Source organism: Phasianus colchicus, chromosome Z (assembly GCF_987193195.1).
Source record: "Phasianus colchicus chromosome Z, bPhaCol1.hap1.1, whole genome shotgun sequence".
Lineage (NCBI taxonomy): Eukaryota > Metazoa > Chordata > Aves > Galliformes > Phasianidae > Phasianus > Phasianus colchicus.
The window spans coordinates 1,411,529-1,431,804 of record NC_143476.1 but is presented as its reverse complement, the minus strand read 5'-3'; the positions used below and the strand labels follow the sequence as shown (position 1 = coordinate 1,431,804).

The following is a 20,276-nucleotide window of genomic DNA, read 5'->3' as shown; positions in this document are numbered from 1 at the left end:
GCAATCTGTTCCACTGCCTTACCACCCTTACTGTAAAAAACTTTTTCCTAATATCTAACCTAAATCCATCCTTTTTAAGCTTGAAACCATTTCCCCTGGTCCTATCACAACAGAGCCTGATAAAGAGTCTATCACCTTTGTTCCTGTAGCTCCCATTGAGATACTGAAATGCCACAATCACCTCAGAGCCTTCTCTTCTCCAGGCTGAGCAGCCCCAGCTCTTTCAGCCTGTCCTCATAGGAGAGGTGCTTCACCCCTTGGATAATTTTTATGGCCCTCCACTCAATACAATCCAACGGGTCTACGTCTCTCCTGTACTGAGGACTCCACATCTGGACACAGGACTCCAGGTAAGGTCTCACCAGCGCAAAGCAGAGAGGAAGGAGGATCCCCTCCTTCACCCTGCTGGCCACACTGCTTTGGGTGCAGCCCAGCACACGGTTGGCTTTCCGGGCTGACTCATGTCCAGCTTCCCATCCACCAGCACTCCCGGGTCTTTTTCAGCAGGGCTGCGCTCAATCCTTTCATCCCCCAGTCTGTACTGCTAATGGGTGCTGCCTCAGCCCAGGTGCAAGACCTCGCACTTGAATTTGCTGAGGCTCTCCCAGGCCGAGTGCTCAAGCCCGTCCAGGTCCATTTGGTGGCACCCCATCCCTCCGGTGTGCTGACCACAGCCCACAGCTCGGTGTCATCTACAGACCTGCTGAGGGAACACTCAGCCCCACTGCCAATCTCACGGACACAAAAGAACATCAGCCCAGCAGCACCCGGGGCTCCGCAGCTGCGGCGTCAGCCTTCCGCCGGGCGCGGGCGCGGCCGCGGCCACTCGGCGCCTCCGGAGCTGCGGCCGCCGGGCCGTCAACGGGAGCCGCGCACTCACCGCTCGCCCGGCGGCGCCGACGGCCGCCCTCGCCGCGCGGTCCCGCGTCCGAGCGGCTCGCGGCTTCTCCTCGTTAAAGCGGCCCGGGCGATCCTCGCGCCCCGCCGCCTCCGCTCCGCCCCCGAGGCTTTTTCCAGGCGAGCCCCGGCGACGTCCCCGCCGCGTCGGCCGCTCTCGCGAGAGCCGCCCGGCCGAGAGCCGCGCGGCCGCTCCGTCGCCTCGGGGAGCCGTGAGTGAGGGAAGCGGCCGGAACCGCGCCGCGCCTCGCGGGCCGTCGCTGCGCTTCTGGCGGGAACGGCTCCGAAGCGGCGAACCTCGGCGGTCGAGGCGTCCGCACTTCGCGGTGATGCCGGAGGACGTGCCGCAGTGTGGGAAGTCTCCACATAACGCTCTGGGACGGCGTCTCGGATAAAGCAGACGTTCTTCGCGGTTGCGGTGGCGGCCTCCTGCAAGCAGGAGAGCCCGAGAAAGCAGGGTTCCATCTTTCATCCCCTCTGCCCGACGCTGCTCTCTTTCTGCCCCGGTTCCTCACAAATGCAGGCAAACACAGGGAAAATGTATTTCTGCAGAGTTTAATGTCGCTACAGAAGAAGGCAGTACGTGACAAGTGGTTCATTTGTTCACATCTCACTCTGTCACTAACACTGCAAAATCCAGTGCTTTGTTTTCCAACTGCCGACTGCTCAACCCTGCCAAATACAGAAATGATGCACCGATCTGTAACATGAAACTTGGCTGGCAGTTATCCTGGTCAGCTTTTATCATTTCCACGTAGACTTCATGGGTTTCCTCATTGCTGCAGGTTAATCGTAGGCCTTGTCAGCAATCTGTGTCAGTGGCCGTACGTTCAGGTGTTGTGATGACAGATAATGATGAACGCCCGTGATATCAGAGGTGACTGTTGGTGGTACGGCAGCAGAGGCTGAACCTTCCTACAAATACTCCATTACGTTCTGTTGTCGTGCCAGCAGATGGCAGCAGAGCTGCAGTTTCCATCGAAATCAACAGCAGGCATTACTTTTGGAGCGACCTACATCGGAGTGTCCAAGTATCCGTATGCACTTGTGTACAGCAATGAAAAAGTCATGGAAAAAGGCCCCTGCGAGGAATGCGGGGAGCATTGCCTTTGCCAACCCCTGAACAAAAGACTGCAGTGTTTTTCTCAGTAATGTCCCAGACGTTTCCAATGGGAGAGAAGGAATCTGTGGGACTGACGGTGGGAAATTCAGCCTCTTTTTTCATCCCCAACAGAGCTGAAATCTGGGCGACCAAAATTACCATGAGGTATCTTGGCAATGTAGAAGCCAGTATCCTACACTAGGGTAACCCGTGAGTTCTGCCAAAACCCCAAAGCATTGACTGCAAAATGCTAAAGTGGAGGAGTGGAAGAGTGGAGAAAATCTTGTTCCTGTGTCCTGGGAAACTCTAGCAGCTTTGTGCCATGGTGAGAGGCCCTTTCTCTAGTAAGATAAGGGCACACCAATTTTGCTGGAGAAGTAAGATCGTGCTTTCTTGGCAAGTAGAAGAAATACGGAAATAAATTTAGAAATTCCTCAGAAATACTTTTGGCTGAGACTTTTTCAGTCCACATCTTTAACCTTTTGGAACACTTTTAATTCTTCTATTTCTGTTGTTGTTGTTGTTTTGACATGGCTTTTTTTTTTCATTCCCATTCAGCATTTTGGTCTCTTATCTACTTATCTGTTGGTAAAACGTGTGAGTGTTTCAAAAACATGTCTAAAGACAGAATTAGTTATGCCAAGGATGAATACACAGCTAGAAAGCTGGCTAAAATCCCAGCAGAATTAACTTTCTATTTCTAATGATCAGTGAGAAATTAGCTGGTAACACATCTGAGGAGCTGCCAATCTGGGTTTGTCCAGCTAGCTCAGCACAGGTGATACCAGCAAGCAAGCAATGACATAAAAATACTCAGCATGAAGTGCCTTTTGCAAAGAGTTGCCAGAGCATTTCAGATCAGCACAGACTGTTGGGAAGTTTCTATCAGTGCTGTACTATTTCATCAAGGATTAATGTAAGTGCAGTGCCATCATTGCCCTCCATTTACTGAAGGGGCCTCCACACATTCTGGTTGTTGGCAGACACTCAAAGATGTGGAAGGTTTGATAGGTAAAAGAGCAGCTCCCTCCTTTTCCGTGACAGTTCTTTCTTTGTTCCTTAAACATTTGCATTTTATGTGTTATACTTTTCAGTCAGTCAAGAGAAAGTCAAGAGGGTTTTTTTTTTTTTTTCATTTTCAGAATATAGGGGTTGTTCGTGTTTTGTTGTTGTTGTTGTTTTGTTTTGTCTTATTTTCCCATAACTGAATGTCTTAAAGAAACGCAAATAGTTTGAAGACCATTCTTCCCAGAATGCATCTTCCAGTTGAGAGGAATAACATTTCTTACTTAGCCTGGAGCTTGAAAGGATGGATAAGGGAACTGGCAGCTCTACACTTTCTTATTTAAAAAAAAAGCATACAGCTGAAAGGAATCATGTAGTACGTAATGCAGCTATCAATATATCTGGGTGCTTTTTTTTTTTTTTTTTTGTCATTTATTGATCTTTCTTGTATTTCAGATTGATCAAGCAATCCACCAGCTTTGCAGAATTATGCCTACCCTGCAAGCCAGAAATGCTTCAAACCCATCAGAAGACATCTGTAAATACCTTGGCACAGCCCTTCTCCAGATCAGCCCAGTGAGGGCTGAAATAACTCATGATTCCAGCTGACAACGTGCTGCTTTCTAACAGACGTTTTGCAGGAAGGGTTCTTTCCTTTGTCATTTGGCACAAACCTTTTCCTGCAGAGAATTAAAAATAAATTTCACTGCCGGAAAGATGTGGAGATCATCAACACTGCGTTGCCATGCAGCTTTTGTTGCAGCTTGGCAATGTTCTAGCTCTGACATTAACAGTTCCCTCGTAGATCTAACAGCCAGATGGGTGTGAAGTTGTGAACTACTGACTGAGCTGCTCTTGAAGTCATGCCAAGAGAGATCTCTGCAGGCACACATTCATTCTGCAGGGCAGTGCTGTAAGGTCACAGGAAGAACGAGGTCAGAAGTGCCTTGTCTGATGTTTCTTGGGTGTGCATTGGCTCGACTGGCTGCCCACAGTCACTGAGCTGCAAACAGAAGAGGTGGGGATAATCATTCATAACAGGTCAGTTATCCATTCGGTTTTGGCATCTCTTTATGTTTGCAAATGGTCCATCAACAGACCCTGATTTTCCTGAATGCATTAGTTACTCAGAGTTATTGCTGACACAGGACACAAAGCACAGAAGTGCTGGCTGGGGTCACCTTTCTCTGAGGCTGAGCAGGGCTGCCATCAGCTAGGCACTTCACAAGAGGGCTGGTGAAAGAAAGGGAGCATAAAAAAAAATCTGACACACAGCTCCTTCTCAGACATTGTATGGGTAATGTGAAGGTGAAAATACATTCGTGATTTGAGCTGTTAAGCCATTCTGATTCACCCTTTGCATCCACAGCATACAGTTTTTTCCCACACTGCTGTTTCTATCCAGCAGTGTGCATATGTGCAGTGGTACAGAGGTTGGTGGCCCTGCCTGTGGCAGGGAGTTGGAGATTCCTGATCCTTGAGGTCCCTTCCAACCCGGGCCATTCTGTGTGTGTGTGTGTGACTGGCTAAACACCAATTGTTGCTAGCTCAGCAGGTGTACTGCTAATTATTGAACGTCTGACAGCTGCTTATCAACACTTGGCCACTATTTCTGGACACCTGCTCATCCCTGAAGAGAGAGAAGTTTGGAAGGAGGACAGAGGGGAGTCTCTTGATGCCTGCCTGTTGCATCCCAACCTGCCCACAGAGTGAGTCAGTTCGGCCTTGTGTGGAGGCCCTGGCTTCTTTGGAGTCTGTTTTTCTTTTGCTGAGCTTCTCCTATCCAAACAGAATGGCCTTACAACATGCTTTCTGGTCCTTAATACTAAACCCATGCAATTTGTAACTATTACAGTTCTGTAAGTGAGAATTGATCACATGATTGAACAACTGTATTTCTAAAATATGTTATGACATAACTTCTTTTTACTAATACTAATAAAGTCTTTCTACTTTTTCAAACTGTTTCTAAGGGCAAATTACTAAACACATGGTGCTGTACTACTTCAGAGCAATCCCACATTTGATAGCCAGTGCAGAAACAACATTCCATCCTACAGCATTAGCTAGTTCAGAGGTACCAGACTTGTATCGGGATGTGGCTGTTGTGCATAACTGGGGCTGAGGGATCAGAAATGACAGCTCCACTCTTGGAGACCACAGAGTTAAAATGGAAAGATAAAATAGTTGCAGGGCAATTGTTCTCTGTGCCTGAAGCAGGGACCGATTTATGGGGGAGAGATTTAACAGTTAAATGAGGATTACAGCTGCAAGTCTGTGAAACAGATATCAGGTGTCAATGAATGTGTTATCAGCTGTGATGAAGAAGAAATGAATCCAAAGCTGTGGGCAGGGGAAGGAAATCGGGGTGGACTCACAATTTTCCCTTACAAATAACTGCCCAAGGAGGGAGTGGAGCTGTGAAACAGCAACAATATCCCATAGCCTTAGAAGGGAGAGTGGGTCTAAAAGCTGTAACACAGACACTGGTTAAGGATGGTCTTCTGGAACCTTGTCTGTGGCCTTATAACACCCCAATCCTGTCGGCACGGAAGGCAGACGGCACGTATCGGCTGGTGCAAGATGTAAGGAAATGACTGAACCCGTTCTCAAAAGACAGCCTGTGGTTCCTAACCCCTATACCCTAATGAGTCAGATCCCACACGGACAGCAGTGGTTTGGTCTGAGAGACCTCACAGATGCTTTCCAAACAGCCTTTGGACTCAGGGAGAAATGGCTGCGTTTGTATGAGGACACATTGTAATCCTATCGTGATTCGTGATGATACTGTAGATACTGGAACTCGTGCTAATCCTTGTCTTGGCAGCATTTGAAGCAAGCAACTGGTGCTGCTGTCATGCAGAAAGCTCCCTTCCAACCACTCAGCAAGCATTTGGATGAGACAGCTTCCTGCTGGGAGCCCTCCGACATCACTGCTGCCTCCTCCAGAACCATACCTGCAGATGCTTCAGAGCTCTTCAGCATGGACTTCCTTCCTCCCATCAGCAGCTGCTCCTGCACTGACCTTCATTCACACTGGGATACCATCTGCTTCCAGCAGGAGCTGACCTGCGAGACAGAGAAAGGAAGCGTGGGATGAGCACAAATGCAGAAGCACAAGGCTGTGTCACCACCACGTCTTGCAGCCTTGGGAAGTCAGCTGCAACTGCAGCCTTGGTCAGAATTACAACGGGCACCGTAAATTAAGTGAGACCTCTGAAGTTGTTGCCATGATCAGAAATAGACGCTGAAATCGCTCACATAACTGTCGGTGGTTCCCTCCAAATTCTTTTGCTTTGGGGAACAGATGGACTCGGAATGGAAGGACACGAGAAAAATGACATCTGTTTGAGCTCAGCAGACTTGAGAGGTGGGCCTGGGTGAACCTCATGAGGTTCAGCACAGCCAAGTGCAAGGTTTGGCATTTGGGCCGGAGGAATCCCAGGCATTCTTTTGTCATCGTGGTGGTTTCCAATAGACCCCAACAATGAGACATCAGGTCGCCGTGTGGGCTCCTGGGTGACACTGCCATTTCCCAGCCATTGCAGCCTAGGGGCAAATAAAGTAAAATACTTCAGAAAGATCTCACACTGATTGCATATTTTACTGTTCTTTTACACAAAACAGAAGGGGAGGGCAGCAGATGCATGCAGCTGCATCAACACCCAGGCTGCTAAAGGAATGGAAAGACAGAAACATCAAATATCAATGCCTTATTCTAATGCAAGGAGGGAAGCTTTTTTCAATGTTACTTTTTATCATTTAAAATAAGCAGTTAGCACTCTTAAAGGAAAATCCTAGGCCCCAGGTTCTGGCAGTGTGGCAATCTGGACTCAGCTGTGAATGATCCAAACAGTCTGTTCCAGATTTTAACATCCCTTCTATGCATTCACAAGCTTTCTCTCTTGACTTCCCCTTACAGCCGTTAGATGCCAGCAAAACATCCCACAAACACTCCTTACCTCTGTGCACACAGGCACCCATCCAACCAGAGCCATCAGTCATTCCCAGCCATGCGCTCTTCCTCCAATCATGGTCAGCATCACACGGCCGTCACGCAGCTCACTTGACTCAGTTTTTCTCTTCTTTCTGGAGGTGTCCTTGCTTCTCAGCCTTACCTTCTCGTGATGTTTATCTCGCTCTGCAGCTCCTGCTCTGAATAGGCTTTCTTGGATTCCCGCATGACAGGCACAAAATGCAGCCCCTGCCACCAAGGTCAGCTCTTCAGCACACATTACCTGAGGAGCACTTGGCAACTCCTGCAACCTGAGCAGTGCCAGGAAGACTGTTTCACTTCTGCTTCTCCTGGCTCAGAAATTCATTTTCCTACCTAGAAAATGGAAATAAATAAATAAATAAATAAATAAATAAAATAAAAAAATCCTGACACAATTGATACTATGGAATTCTGGAAGGCAAGGGATTTGCCCTCTATGATGAGAAGTTGACTGCAAAGAACTAAGAAGAGCCATGAGCAGGTTGTGAACTTGTGGGTAAAATTAGGAAGTGCAGCAGTGCAGGGCTTCTGGAGGTGAGGGTCTGCTACAGCCGCCTGGAAAGAGAGCCTGTTGGTGGGAGCTGCTTACTGCAGCCAGCAGAAGCATCGCACTCACTGACTCTCATGCTGATGGGGGATTCCAGTCAGTCTGGGAAATCAGCATGGCTGGCTGCAAGCAATCTGACAGACTCCTGGAGTGCAGTGAGAATCACTCTGTGGTGCAGGCATTGGGCACAGCAAGCAGAAGGGAAGCATTGCTGGACATGGTGCACACCAGGGGTTACGACAGGAGGCGGTCAGGGCTGCAGTGACCATGCCCTCCTTGAGTTGGTGATCTCAAGGAATGCGGGCCTGGCAGGAAGCAAAGGCAGGAGCCTGAACTTCAGGAGAGCCAGCTGCAGGCTGTTCCAGGAATTCTTGGACGAGATCCTCTGGACAACTGTTTGTAGGGGCAAAGGGATGGAAAAGAGCTGGTCACTTTCTCAGAAAAAAACTTGCTCAGGTTGCACGCTGAGCTGCAGGAGAGGAAGGGGAGGAGGTGCCAGCACGGCTCTGCACGATGCTCTGCCACACTGGGCAGCTTGATCATGGCTCAGCAGTGGGATCCGACGTGGAGAAAGGGAGAAGGAAATCAAGGATGGGAGGGAGCCATCAGACACAGTCGGTGAGTGTCTGTGAAGTCTTGCAGACCCAGAGATTCCCAGGTTGTTTCTGCTTTCGTAGCATCTTTGTGCTGCAGGGTGAGCAAAAGGTTCTGCTGCTTGATTCTTCTGCAGGAGCCGCCTAAAAGGGAAATGGCCACTGAGCTGCAGACCAAGCAGTACTGCCAGACGTTGGCCAGGGGGAGCTTCTCCTGCCGCAGTGTGCTGATGACAGGTCTGGAGATGATCTGCAGGGCCAGCTCGTAGGTGGGAGCCAGGAAAGGACATGATGGGAAGAGAGAGGTGTTAAGGAGCAGCCAAGGCATCAAAATGCATCAAAAAGCCCTGAAAAGCATCACAAAGCCACAGCCAGGAAGCTTGGGAGTATCATGAGCAGCATCCAGGATGCGAGAGATTATTTGCTACCATGCCAAATGGTAGCAGAGCTCCCCCTGCAGACATCCCAAAGCCAGACAAAACAGGAACAAACCCGGAGCTGTGCTGCACGCACCCCACAGCCACAGCATTGCAAGCTGGGGTGCCTTGCTGTGTGCTGCATTCATCCCAGTCCGTGTGAATGAAGACTCTGGAGGCAGTCAAGGCGTTGGTTGAGCACAAATGTGCTTTTATTATTGTATAAAAGACAGGAGAGTGTGAGCGGTCGACGGTGAAGATGGGACTCATCCTGTCTTGTCATGGAGAGAGTGGCTCAGAGCTCTCAGTGCTGCTGTCCGGTGCCTGGGACTGGAGGCCTGATTGAAAGTCCCCCTGCAAGAGGCTCTGCTCCTCCTCACTGATGCTGACCTGCTCCTGCATGGAGGTGCTGCTGTCGGGGCACTCACACTGTGCTTGGGATGGGCTGCACTGCAGAGTCTCCTGGTTACAATCCAGGCTGGTGACTGTGGTGTCTTGCAGGCCCAGGTCAGCAAATTCAGCAGAGCCAGGTGTAATGAGAGCATGGACTTCGATGAGCTCCTTCTCTCCATTAATGATGTCAGATGGAATGCTGCTGTTGGAACTGCAGCAATTTGTGCTTCCTAAGAGCTCTCCACTGATGGAAGCACAGAGAACATCCTCGCTACTTGCCCTGGATCTTCTGGGTTGGCAAGGGCTCGATTCACCTAGAAAGGATACACAGGGATTAGTGTCAAACTTTCACAAGCTGAATTACGACAGTGGTTCTTGATCAGGGGTGAACTGAAGATGCTAGGCAGGGGCTGGAATGCCAGAAAGAGATACAAGTGCACTGCAAGCTTGAATTCTATGTTCCTGAAAAGCAGGGATTTGGAAGCTGCATTTGCACCCTTACCTGCCAGGACTACCACTGCTGTTTCTGAAAGCTGCCTGGCATTGCGCTGCAGTTGGCGTTTGCTGCCAGAGGATGGCTTTCTGAGCCTGAAGCAGCAACACCAACTGCTAGCTGGTGATTCCTCACTCTTGCTGGGTGGATTTTGTCTGGAGAGAGAAAACAGCCAACGCTGTGAGTCGTGCATGGTGCAGGGTGAGGGAAGAGCTGCACTGAGCTCTTGGCAGCAGTTGCTTGTTCCTAGCACTGCCTGGTTTCTGCAGAAAAACAGAAAAACCCACCCAAAGAATGATGCTGGGTGCTGGAAAAGAAAGTCCTCTTTACCTGTCAGATGGAAAGTCAACGACGGTGTGGAACTTGCCCTGCCCAGCTGCAGGGCTTTCTTCCACTTCAATGTCCCTGCTGCTCTCTGTCACAGGGGGAGAGCTGCTGTGGCCTCGCCTCTGTGCCTGTGCCTCCTCCAGGCTGAGCAGCTTTGTGGCAGCAGAAGAGACCCCCACAGACTTGGGCCCTGGGAGAGAATTGTGCCCTGTCAGGGAAAACCACAGGTAAGAGCGAGGATCAGAAAGCAGCAGCACAGCCACCACGGTTCTGGGGGAGGTGCTGTATTTTTCTCAGGCTTGCTTATCCGAGCCACTGGAAGAAGAGGAGCTCAAAATAACCATGTGGGCAGAAGTCTGTTTATGGCAAAGGACACGGTCATCATTAAGAGATCTTACCCCTAGATAAAAGGGGCAGGGAACTGAGAAAGCTTCGCTGCAACGCTTGCATCAAGCTTTTCCTGCATGCAAACCATAATAATGACGGTTTCCTCCTTGTGAAATTTGGGCTTGGACATTCTCAGCATCCAGCAACAGGTTGCCAGATTCTAATGGAAGCCAAGAGGTCTGCTGTCCCTTTGATGGTAAAAGAGTATCTCAAAGGTCCCGGAGAAGGCCTGCATTTGATCAAGGTGTCAGGTCAAGATCAAGCTAATGGAGGAAGACACTCACCTGCTGCATCTGCGATGTCTGCTCCGGATTTGGAGCTGAAGAGGACGTCGGTGTGGTTGATGAGAAATTCCACCACATCCGACTGCGTCTGCAGCTCCATGCAGGCAGCTCTTCCGCTGGCACAGGCAGACTCGTTCTGCTGTGATCTGTAGAAAAGGCAGATTTTAGAAGTCATTTCTCCAAGACCGTTTCCCCGAGTCTGAATTGTTGCAGCCAAAAGCTGTCAACTGAGGCTCTGGAGACTTCCGCAGTGGGCAATCAGTGATGCCACTGCAGAAATTCCCCTGGATGATCAAGGACACGTCAGTCCCATCTAAAGAACAGAGCACAATTGTCACCTAGACATTGTGCCTGTGGGGATGGAGAACAGCCCAGGCTCCTGCTCTGCTGTCAGCCACAGATTTTACAGGAGAAGAGCACATTTGATGGAGAAAAAGGGAGGACTGTTTTTTTTTTACTGGAGAACAGAGGAAGTGTTGAAACAGAACCAGAAGTTTACCTTAAGAGGTTTGGAGCCCACACAATGGCTAGGTTCTTGGCATGCATGTTTGTTATCGTGGAGCTCCCAGCCAGACACGCCAAGTGTCTCATCAGGTACTCCAGTGTCCTGGAAAACAAGAGAGGCAAACGTTCAGCACCAACGAGCATGCCGTGCTGCAATTCAGAAAGCAAACCTCCATTCATGCTACTTCTTGTGATTGCTACTGTCACCGAAGATGAAGTAGATCCAACTTGACTGAGTGCCACGCTGCAGCACCAAGCCCCAGCACAGCACAGCTGCAGCCATCAGCTGCACCAAGCGTGCCCCCGTGCCCAGGAACTGACCCCATAAAGTAAGCCCATGGAGCCTTCAACTTTTCAGCATACACAGGCATCGTGTTGCCGGCGTGAGACAGAGCCTGGAACCGCATCATTGCCCTCTGCAATGCAGCAGGACTGAGCTCAGCAGGCTGAGGGCAGCACTGACCTGTAGTGAGGAGCGGGCAGCTGCTGGATGACGTCCTGCATTCTGAGCAGCCGCTCCTCCTCTGTAGCGGCACCAACAGCATCCTGGAGTAGTGCAGAAAGGGAGCGAGACACCAATCAGGCTAGTACACCACTGCGAGTAAACCTCGTGGGGCTGACAGCAAAAGGGCCTCCGAGCTGGGGCACTGCTGCAGCCATCTGCCAAGAGGCCCAGGAAGAGGGAAATGAAAGACGTGGCCTTGTGCTTACCGAGAACTTGCTGTACAGCTGGTGGGTGAGCAGAGGGTTCGGGAGCTCCCTGAAGTACATCTTGCAGAGGGAGCTCACGCTGTGAATGTCACGGACGGTGAGCTCAGGAATCTGCTCCGACTCAAATTCCTGCCTGGAGAGAGGGACGCAAACCCGGTTGAGCGAGAGGAAGGCAAGCCCAAAGCCACACCAGATGCACTCAGGCTGTGTCAGTCGCAGCACTCTTACCGCAGTCTCTGGATGTTGGACGCGACGCCGGACAGGCGGTATATCCCCTGCACCACGCCGTGCTGCTCAATGAACTCAGCGCAGCTCTGGAGGACCTGGGGGACTGAAGAACACGTGCCAGCCGTCAGTGGAGCTCCTGATTCAAGTCCTGCTGCAGGCTGTGCTTCACATCCCATCCACTAAGCATCCACCTCACTTTATCCTTCAGCCATCAACTCCCCTTACACGTGCCTCCACTGCTATCAGCCTGCCCCCTGCTAGATATGAGCTCCCTTTCATCTTCTTTAGATGCCCAGCAGAGGAAGATCTCAGGAATGGGCAGCTCCTTACCATCACGACCGGACTGGAGAAGATGCTCTCCCAGGTCACCGCCAAACACCCTTTCCTTCTCCACCTCCCGCTCGGTCGGTTTCTTTGGGCGGGCCTTCACCAAGGAACGAAGGAAGGTGAGGATCTTGCTGCGTTTCTTGGGCACTGCACAACAAAAGGAAGAAACCAGGTCATTTCAGGTCTGGCTCCGTTGGACGAGGCCGAGCACAGCACATTCTACAGAGCACGTCAGAACGGGAAGAACATTACCAACCAGTACATACAAAAAGGGATTTTCCCCATCTCTGGAGGAGCCCAAGGCCAGGTTGGATGGGGCCCTGGGCAGCCTGGTCTAATCTGACATTAAATGTGGGGGCTGGGAGACCATCCTGAGGCAGGAGGGTTGGAGCATGATGATCCCTGAGGTCCCTTCCATCCCAAGCCATTCCATGAGAGTTCTATAGTTTCCCCAAGTCCAGTCATAAACACAGGAGGATTGGGCCAAATCTCTGCCCCATGGTGTGCATGAAGGATCATCAACTCAGAGGACAATGTGGGATGGATAAAGGAGGTACTAAACATGGAACACACCCCATAAAAGACTTCATTTTGCTTCCCCATACCATGAAATGTAACATCCGTACCTGGCTTTGGCACTGAGTTGATGAGTGCCTCAGGAATGTTCTTATTAATGAGTTCCACACACTCCCCTGGGAAAAATCCAACCTGTAACAAGAAGAAAAGAGAGGCCAACTATTGCATGCAGCATTTCTCAGGTCTGAACTGTTAAACCAAAAGCCACGTAACATTTCCCTCGGAACGTGCTTGCCTGACGTTCCATAAGACTATCCAGCAGAAAGTGGCCATAGTTCACAGCATAAAGGTAACAATTTTTCAACATTTGCAGCCAAAGACAAGGTCCTCTGACACCAACACAGGGAAACTGTTTATATCCATTAGGCATCCTATGCAGGCAGAGCAGCTCTAAGCTAAGATTCCTGCCTTTACTGAAGTTGCACTCTCCAGTCTGAAGCTTGTGCCTACCTGGAAGCCGAGCTTGCCTCTCCACCAGGGGGTCAGCTCTTTTGGTGGCATGTCGATGACACAGATGATGTCTCCCACCTGCAAGAGATTGCAGTGTCAATCCCAGCTTCAGCACGGCTGGGAGGAAAGCACAGCTCAAATGACTGCATTCTTCTGCACTGCCAAACATCGCCGAGCTTGAGAGCACTTGCACCAGTGCAGCTCTGAAGACATTTGCCATTGTAAAATTGAACAACAAGGAACGCCTTGAACTGCTTACCTCAAAGGAGAGTTCATCCGCTGCCTGGGCAACGTATCTCTTAATAGCATGGGCAGCTGCAATAGCTGGAACATTCACAGGTGCCACCTCATGGTCCAGCAGGGGCTTCCCCTTGTTCTCAGTCTGAAACAGAGAGCACAGGCCACGGTGAGGAGCTGGGAACCAACAAGGAGGATTTCAAGGTGAGGAGCACATCTGCAGAGAAAGCTGCAGGAAATGCACTCGGTCCTTATCATGGGCACTTCAGAAGGAACTGCAAGTCTAATAACGGCTGTTTCTCTCCCTGGTGTGCAGCAGGCACACGCCAGCAAAGATGCATCTCTCCCCACGCAGACTAATCAGCAATGGCACTGACGCAGACAGGTGGCCTTGTCCATTTTGCCCCCTCCTTTCCTGCGCTCTTTGTGCAGGAAGGCTGACTGTTTAAGATGCTAGGAGACCGTGAAGAGGGAAACCAAAGCTACGGCTGCAGTTACAAGGTGCAAACAGTGCCATTGCAAGCACCAAGCAGCTCTCTTGAGCAGTCCAACCAACAGCGAGGCCAAACAGAGCAGAGAATGATTGTTGTTTCTGCAGCCATTTCAAGGGAAAAGTCAGTAGAGGACAAACACAACACCCGAGATGGCTCTGGTACTTTTATAAACTTGCCATGCTTGCACTACTGTCTTGCCACAGAGGAGCTCTCTTGGAAAGCAGGAGAGCACATCTGCGGCTCACTCTGCTGGCTGCAGTCAGGGAACAAAGACCAATCAGAGCTTCATACTCTACCTCTGTCCATGCCAGGTCAGGCCCACAGCTGATCTCGCTGCACGCCACAGCCATCAGCGTAGGTGTGACAAGCTGGAACTGAAAAGAAACACACTTTTATCTTCTCTGTTCACATCTCTGCTGTGCTCCCTACAGCTGTCGGGCACACTCACACAGCCCAAGCATGCCTGGTGGTGTCCCTGGTGATGCTGTGCAGCTCTGCACAAGCTGGGGCTGGGACTCTTTGCCTAAGGGATTGGTTTCCTGGAGACCAGCTGGTCACAGCACCACAGACAGCATCCTTCTGAGGGCTGAGCTGCAGAGCACGTGGAGAAAACCCACACGTGACCAGCATCCCATCAAAGCTGGATGAGGCTGTGTTACTAAACACGGGGCGTCACGGGCTGCTAAAGCATGTGGGGGGACAAACCATGGCAGGTACCTGGCAAGAGATCAGAACGAGGGAGAGAAATCTCTCGAATCCGCAGCCGTTCCTTGTCACTTTGCTCTGATCTTCCACGAGCAAAAGCTGCAGCAGGGAAGCAGGCAGAGGGTGGAGAGAGGAGAGAGAAAGAGCAGGTCAGTTGGCTTCCACGGTTTAGCAAAGACTACGAGGGAAAAAACAAAATCTGCCCTCCCTCAACTTAAAAACTTAAGTTTTCAACTTAAATCCATTTCCCCTTGTCCTGCTGTTATCTACCCTTTCAAAGAGTTGATTGCCCTCCTCTTTTTAGGCTCCCTTTAGGTACTGAAGGCTGCCATGAGGTCACCCCACAGCCTTCATTTCTCCAGGCTGAACAAGCCCAGCTCCCTCAGCCTGTCTTTCCAGGGGAGGTGCTCCTGTCCCCTGATCATCTCTGTGGCTCGCCTCTGGACCCTCTCCAACAGCTCCCTGTCTTTCTGGACACTGTACTGCAGCTGGGGCCTCACAAGAGCAGAGCAGGGGGGGACGATCACCTCCCTGTCCCTCATGGCCACCCCTCTGCTGATGGAGATAATGTGATCCTATGAGCTCCGCCAGCCAGCAGTTCTCAGCACTCACTGTCCCCCCGTCTCTCCCACACTGTCTCAGCTTACCTACAAGGTGCTGCACAGCACGGTGTGAAGACAAAGGGACGCAGTCGGTGCACAAGTGCAACAAGCGAGCTGCTCAGTCAGAGCTCCAGCGCTCCAATGAAGGGACGCAGCACGCACTGCTCCTCCCCTCATTCTAGCCCTTATGACATCACTGAGGGCCACCAGGCTGCTCCACCACGACGGACAGGGTGGGGAGGCAAGACCAGTCACAAGGGCAGAAGATTCCAACAGCCCAGCCCAACGTTCTGGAATCAGGGGCTGCTTGGAATTCTACCCCAGCCAAATCCTGGAGAAGCTGGCACGGGGTCGTCATGACCAAAGCGCAGGACCTGGCGCTTGCTCTTGTTGAGCCTCGCACAACTGGCCTCAGTGCATCCCTCTGGAAAACCTTCCTGCCCTCAGCCAGATGGACGCTTCCTCCCAGCAGCGTACCTTGCAGTGCTGGGCCCATGTCAAATCCACACTAGAGTGGGTTTTGTTACATTCAAGGGCATGTTGCAGCACCCATCTATTTCACCTGGAAGGAAATAAAGGAGGAGATGGGAGAAACACAGAACTACTGCCAGACTGCTTTATCCCTTTGTCAGCCAAACTTCCCTTGCCTCATCCCCTACCCCAACTCCTGGATGATGCCCACGGGCTGATAGTTGGATCTCAAGTCCATAGGACTCCTTTCACAGGACTCCATCAAAAAGGCTGTCACACTTGTTCCGTACACTCACACTGACCCAGCAGTGGTATCACAGTCACTTAACACACACACAACAACCAAACCCCGAGCATGCACATCCCTTCCTGCGTGACTGCAGCCCACAGCTCCCCTTCACACCTCCGTGGATCTCTGGTGTTTTACACGGATGCAGCCTCGCTGCAGCTCCGTGGCTGTCACACAAGGCCTGCAGGACCTCTTTCTCTGCAAACCCCGTCTGCAGGCATTGGTTCACGAGGTTCACCTCCTGCCCTCCTGAGCAAAAACAAGCACTAAGAACAAGAGCAAAGCACACTGGACTCGACCTGGCTGGATCCCCAACCCTCAGTCCTGTCAGACAGACCCTGGTGTGGAGACTCATCCCCAAAGCCTGGCTGGACATCAGCACAGGCATCATTCTTCAAACGCCCCATCCAAGCAGCAAGGGATCAAAGCGTTGGCACAGCTGAAACAGAAATGCTGTGTGAGTTTCCTGTTAGCACTGAGCAGGAACAAATCTACCGCTGAGCAGCAGGATGTGAGACAAGCAGCAGAAGACACCCAACCTGCAGAACCAGCTCGTCTGGGGTCGGTCCAGATGTTTGTCTGCTCCCTTCCCTGGCCCAGGCCAACCTTGTGAGCTGCTCCTCCTTTGTGCAGGGGGAAATGGTGCAGATGCCATGTGGTGGCTATGCACAGCATGCCTTGCACTTGCTTTTCCTCTCTCCATCTGCCATTAGCAAACAGCATCTCCAGCCTCCAGAGATCACTGAGTCCAACCCCTGCACAACAGTGAAAGAAAAGATATGATAAGGGGTACTTAAAGCACAGCATCTGTAATCAGATCAGACTCCTGCACTGTGAAGACTTCCATGAGTATTCCTGCAGAGTGCATCACTTAGTCTCTCTTTAGCCTTGTGTTCATGGTTTTCTGTAAGAGCTTGTCTAAACACTGCCTATAATCGTGGTTATGCTAGAAGAATTTGGATTTATTGATCCTCAGTGTGATTTCAATAACAAATGCAGATGTTTTTTTGTTAGGGACAGCTTTCAATTTCTCAACTGAAATTTCAATATTGCATTAGGTGTTGACAACCACGGGGCTGCAGTACAGAGAATTACAGGAAGATTAATTTCTCCATCTCCATGCTCCTAGACATTTATGATTACAGTGATGTAGTTATATACAAAGTTGCAAGATACCAAAGCTAGAATAACCTCTTGGTGCAGCAGGATGTCTGGAGCCCAAGTGCAGAGTCTCAGTGTTGCAAAGCCTTGAAGAGGTGCACCGTATGTGCTGGGGCTGATGACACAGACACTGGAGCAAGGCCAGTGTGATGTTAGAAACTTGACCAGCAGCTGATCTGTTGTCAGCCATTTCTGGACACAAACGGGATCTGGTCGACTTAGGACATGACCTTTGGGCTGGAGAGCAACTCCCCGAGGAATCACACAGCCACTGCAGACCGTTGGCAAGAACCCCATACCAAAACAGCTCATCTGCAATCAGTTTTTAATCTGTGCAGCAGTGATTGGAACAGGCGCACGCTCTCTGCAATTGCAGGAATGTTCACAAGTGGAATGTACATCACCTGTGTGCTCCAGCTCTTCTGTGTGCATGCTAGGAGCAGTGATCCCCCTGCACCCAGGGCTGCAATAAAGTCATGTTGGGTTTCTAACCTGCCAGCCAGCAGCCCAGGCTGCCCAGAGCCACATCCAGCCTGGCCTTGGATGCCTGCAGGGATGGGGCATCCACAGCCTCCCTGGGCAACCTGTTCCAGTGCCTCACCACCCTCTGGCTGAAAAAATTCCTCCTCACATCCAACCTAAACCTCAACACCCCCCGTCTCAGTTTAAAGCCATTCCCCACGTGTCCCATCACTATCCACCCTCCAAAACAAAACACCTCGGCTGTTCAACACTGAAAGAGCAAAATAACCCACAGCTCTTACTTCCACTGTATGCATTTAATTCCAAACTTAAGGTCACAGGTTAATTACTCATGTGATCCTTCCTGACAGAAGAACTACTCGTAGTGATGTGTAGGAGTAAGGAACAGTTTGAAAAGGTCATGGACATATTAGAACTTGCAGCATTTATCTTAATAGATGCCTACATTGCAAAGCATTTTATAAAACATACGTTACAAGTACTGTGCATTGGATTACACTATATCAAACTCTAAGTAACAATACAGGTTGCTTTTAAATCTACACTTACATGTTTTCTTCTAACTCCTTGATAAAATTCCTTACTACCTTCAGTTTTATAGCCAAAGCAGTGTTTGAGCTGGTAATGTACTCTTGAACAGCACTGCTGCCTTTAGCATTTGTATGTTTAGATATGAAAAGAGAATTTGGTCATTATTTCATGATGAGAGAATCTTATATGACAAAACAGAATTACAAAAATCTGACAATACTGTAAAATGCCAGCGTAAGAATGTGGCTTTCATTTTTTTTTTCTTTTTTTTTTCTTTTTTTTTTTTTTTAATGGTAAATGTACCATTAATTCAAGACAAGAATTTTGTTTGTAAGTCGATCTCTATAACTGTTCTTGGCATCATTCTGGAGGATGAACTAGATACATGAATTTGGCAGTGGCTCCCCAGGGCAGTGGTTTGGCACTGAGCTGACAAAGGCCAAAGAGCATTTGCACAATGCTCTCAGACACAGGGCTTGACCCATAGGAGGTCCGGTGTGGAACCAGGAGGTGGAATACATGATCCTCGAGGTCCCTTCCAAATAAAGATATTCCATGATCCTCTAATACTTACATTCCCAAGTCCTGTACACAGTGCTCAGATGCTTAATTGAAAGGTTCCATGAAACAGTGAGGTATCTATGTCCCTTTACCACTCAGTTATTCAATTTGCCACATGGATCTTTCGTCCAGTCACATTACAAAAACACTCAAAGTATTTCCTTCAGTCTTCCATTCTGATAGAGCTTTCTGGAGCAAATAAAGAGTTGCAACTCAGAATGTCCACACCTCCCTTCCTGCACCCTGCATACTATTTTCATTGCACTGTGATTACGTACCATTCTATTGTCACCCTCATTCTGTCCTTATCTAGGCAGTTTACTGACATTAAATTTTCCAACAACAGATGCCCACGAGTACAGCCAGCCTGGAAATATTTTGATTACTTACCTTTGTCCTGATGTCCTTGTAGGAGGTGGGACATTTCTCCATCTCAGCAGCAGAGGGCAGGAGGGGTCCAAGGTGAGGGCACGCTCTCCTCTGTTTTTCTGGCACTCAGAGACAAAGGGAACAAGAAAACCAGATGTGTTTCCCTGCCCATGGCAAACACCAGCCTTTCCATCCTTACAGTCCTTCCTGCCATCAGCAGAGATATTTTGCTTTCTTGTGCCACTTCATCCCTTTAGCATCTGGCATTCTAACAAAAAAGTACTGTAACACAAGAATTTTAATATTTTCATATTAAATGTCAGAATTAGAACCATTATGTTTACCAAATATTTAAAACGTTCAACCCAGTGAGAAGTGAATTGATGTTGTATTTAGCATTCAGATAAGAACTTGTAAAGGAAGTAAAAAGTGCTGCTTTCATAAACTATAGTCTCATTGTCAAGCCTTGCGCTGTCTCAGCAGATTATTACAGAATGTTCATTCAAGCAGGAATTCAGAGATGCGTCTGAATTGATAACAACAACGAATAATTAAGAAAGCTTGACTGCAGTCTGCTTGAGGATTCCAGTCTGAAGTGTGTTCCACCTGATGACAACTGGGAATGTCTTTCTCTCACCATTAGAACCATTGCACCTCTGACTAAACACATAGCTAATCACCACTGAAAACCTAGATGCAATTTCTGCAGTGCACAGACCAACTGCATGTTGATTAACATTCAGAGAGATTGTGCAGGTGTCCTTTTAGGAACTGGCCTACAGTATGCTAAGAGGGATGGATGTGGGGACATTAGGATAACGTGCCCTCTGCCTGTTAAGACAGCCCCAGCAGAGCAGGTCAGCAGGCTGAAGAGCTGCGTGGGTCACCAGGGCTCAGAGACTTCACTCGGCCATCTGCAAGTTGAGGGACTTCAGCCCAAGCTGCCCTTTTCCATGCAGGCAAGGAGGCCAAGAGAAGGTGGATCGGCACGGTTCTGGTGCAGACAGGGGCTGCAGTGTGAGCAGGCCTACACAGACAAGGCTGTGCCCACACAGAGTGACAGCAGCTTTCGCTGTGAGCAGATTCCCAGGGGGCCTGAGCCATGGCAGTTCTTGATGGCAGCATGTTCCAATCAG

The 20,276-nt window shown here is 49.8% G+C and overlaps 1 protein-coding gene and 1 long non-coding RNA gene across 3 annotated transcripts in view; both read right to left on the bottom strand.

Moving 5' to 3' along the window:
• Positions 1-18,345, bottom strand: part of LOC149912169 (uncharacterized) — a 125,359-nt gene extending 107,014 nt beyond the window's left edge. The window contains exons 1-3 of one of the 2 annotated variants that reach the window (XR_016461589.1): positions 18,229-18,345; positions 16,575-16,790; positions 16,379-16,474 (exon numbers count right to left, since the gene is read on the bottom strand). This is a non-coding gene — a long non-coding RNA (uncharacterized LOC149912169). Of the gene's footprint in view, positions 1-16,378; positions 16,475-16,574; positions 16,791-18,228 lie in introns of those variants that run through there. The other variant, XR_016461588.1, reaches the window with a different exon arrangement.
• On the bottom strand, positions 8,797-14,780 carry LOC149912170 (rho GTPase-activating protein 32-like). The gene is made up of 14 exons (XM_090131262.1): positions 14,686-14,780; positions 14,265-14,342; positions 13,497-13,619; positions 13,238-13,315; positions 12,838-12,919; positions 12,215-12,358; positions 11,885-11,987; positions 11,657-11,789; positions 11,409-11,491; positions 10,941-11,048; positions 10,442-10,587; positions 9,774-9,978; positions 9,453-9,598; positions 8,797-9,264 (listed from the first exon to the last, which is right to left on the bottom strand). Exons 2-14 carry the CDS (start codon positions 14,316-14,318, stop codon positions 8,837-8,839), a joined length of 1,833 nt encoding a protein of 610 aa, XP_089987388.1. The 5' UTR covers positions 14,319-14,342; positions 14,686-14,780; the 3' UTR covers positions 8,797-8,836.
• Positions 18,346-20,276: the final 1,931 nt, after the last annotated feature.

Coding starts and splice junctions, on each gene's coding strand:
- LOC149912170 (XM_090131262.1), bottom strand. CDS start 14,318: ATGGCTGTGGCGTGCAGCGAGATCAGCTGTGGGCCTGACCTGGCATGG. Junction 12,920..13,237: donor GAGGCAAGCTCGGCTTCCAG/GTAGGCACAAGC, acceptor TTCTTGTTACAG/GTTGGATTTTTCCCAGGGGA. Junction 11,049..11,408: donor CTGCCCGCTCCTCACTACAG/GTCAGTGCTGCC, acceptor CTTGTTTTCCAG/GACACTGGAGTACCTGATGA.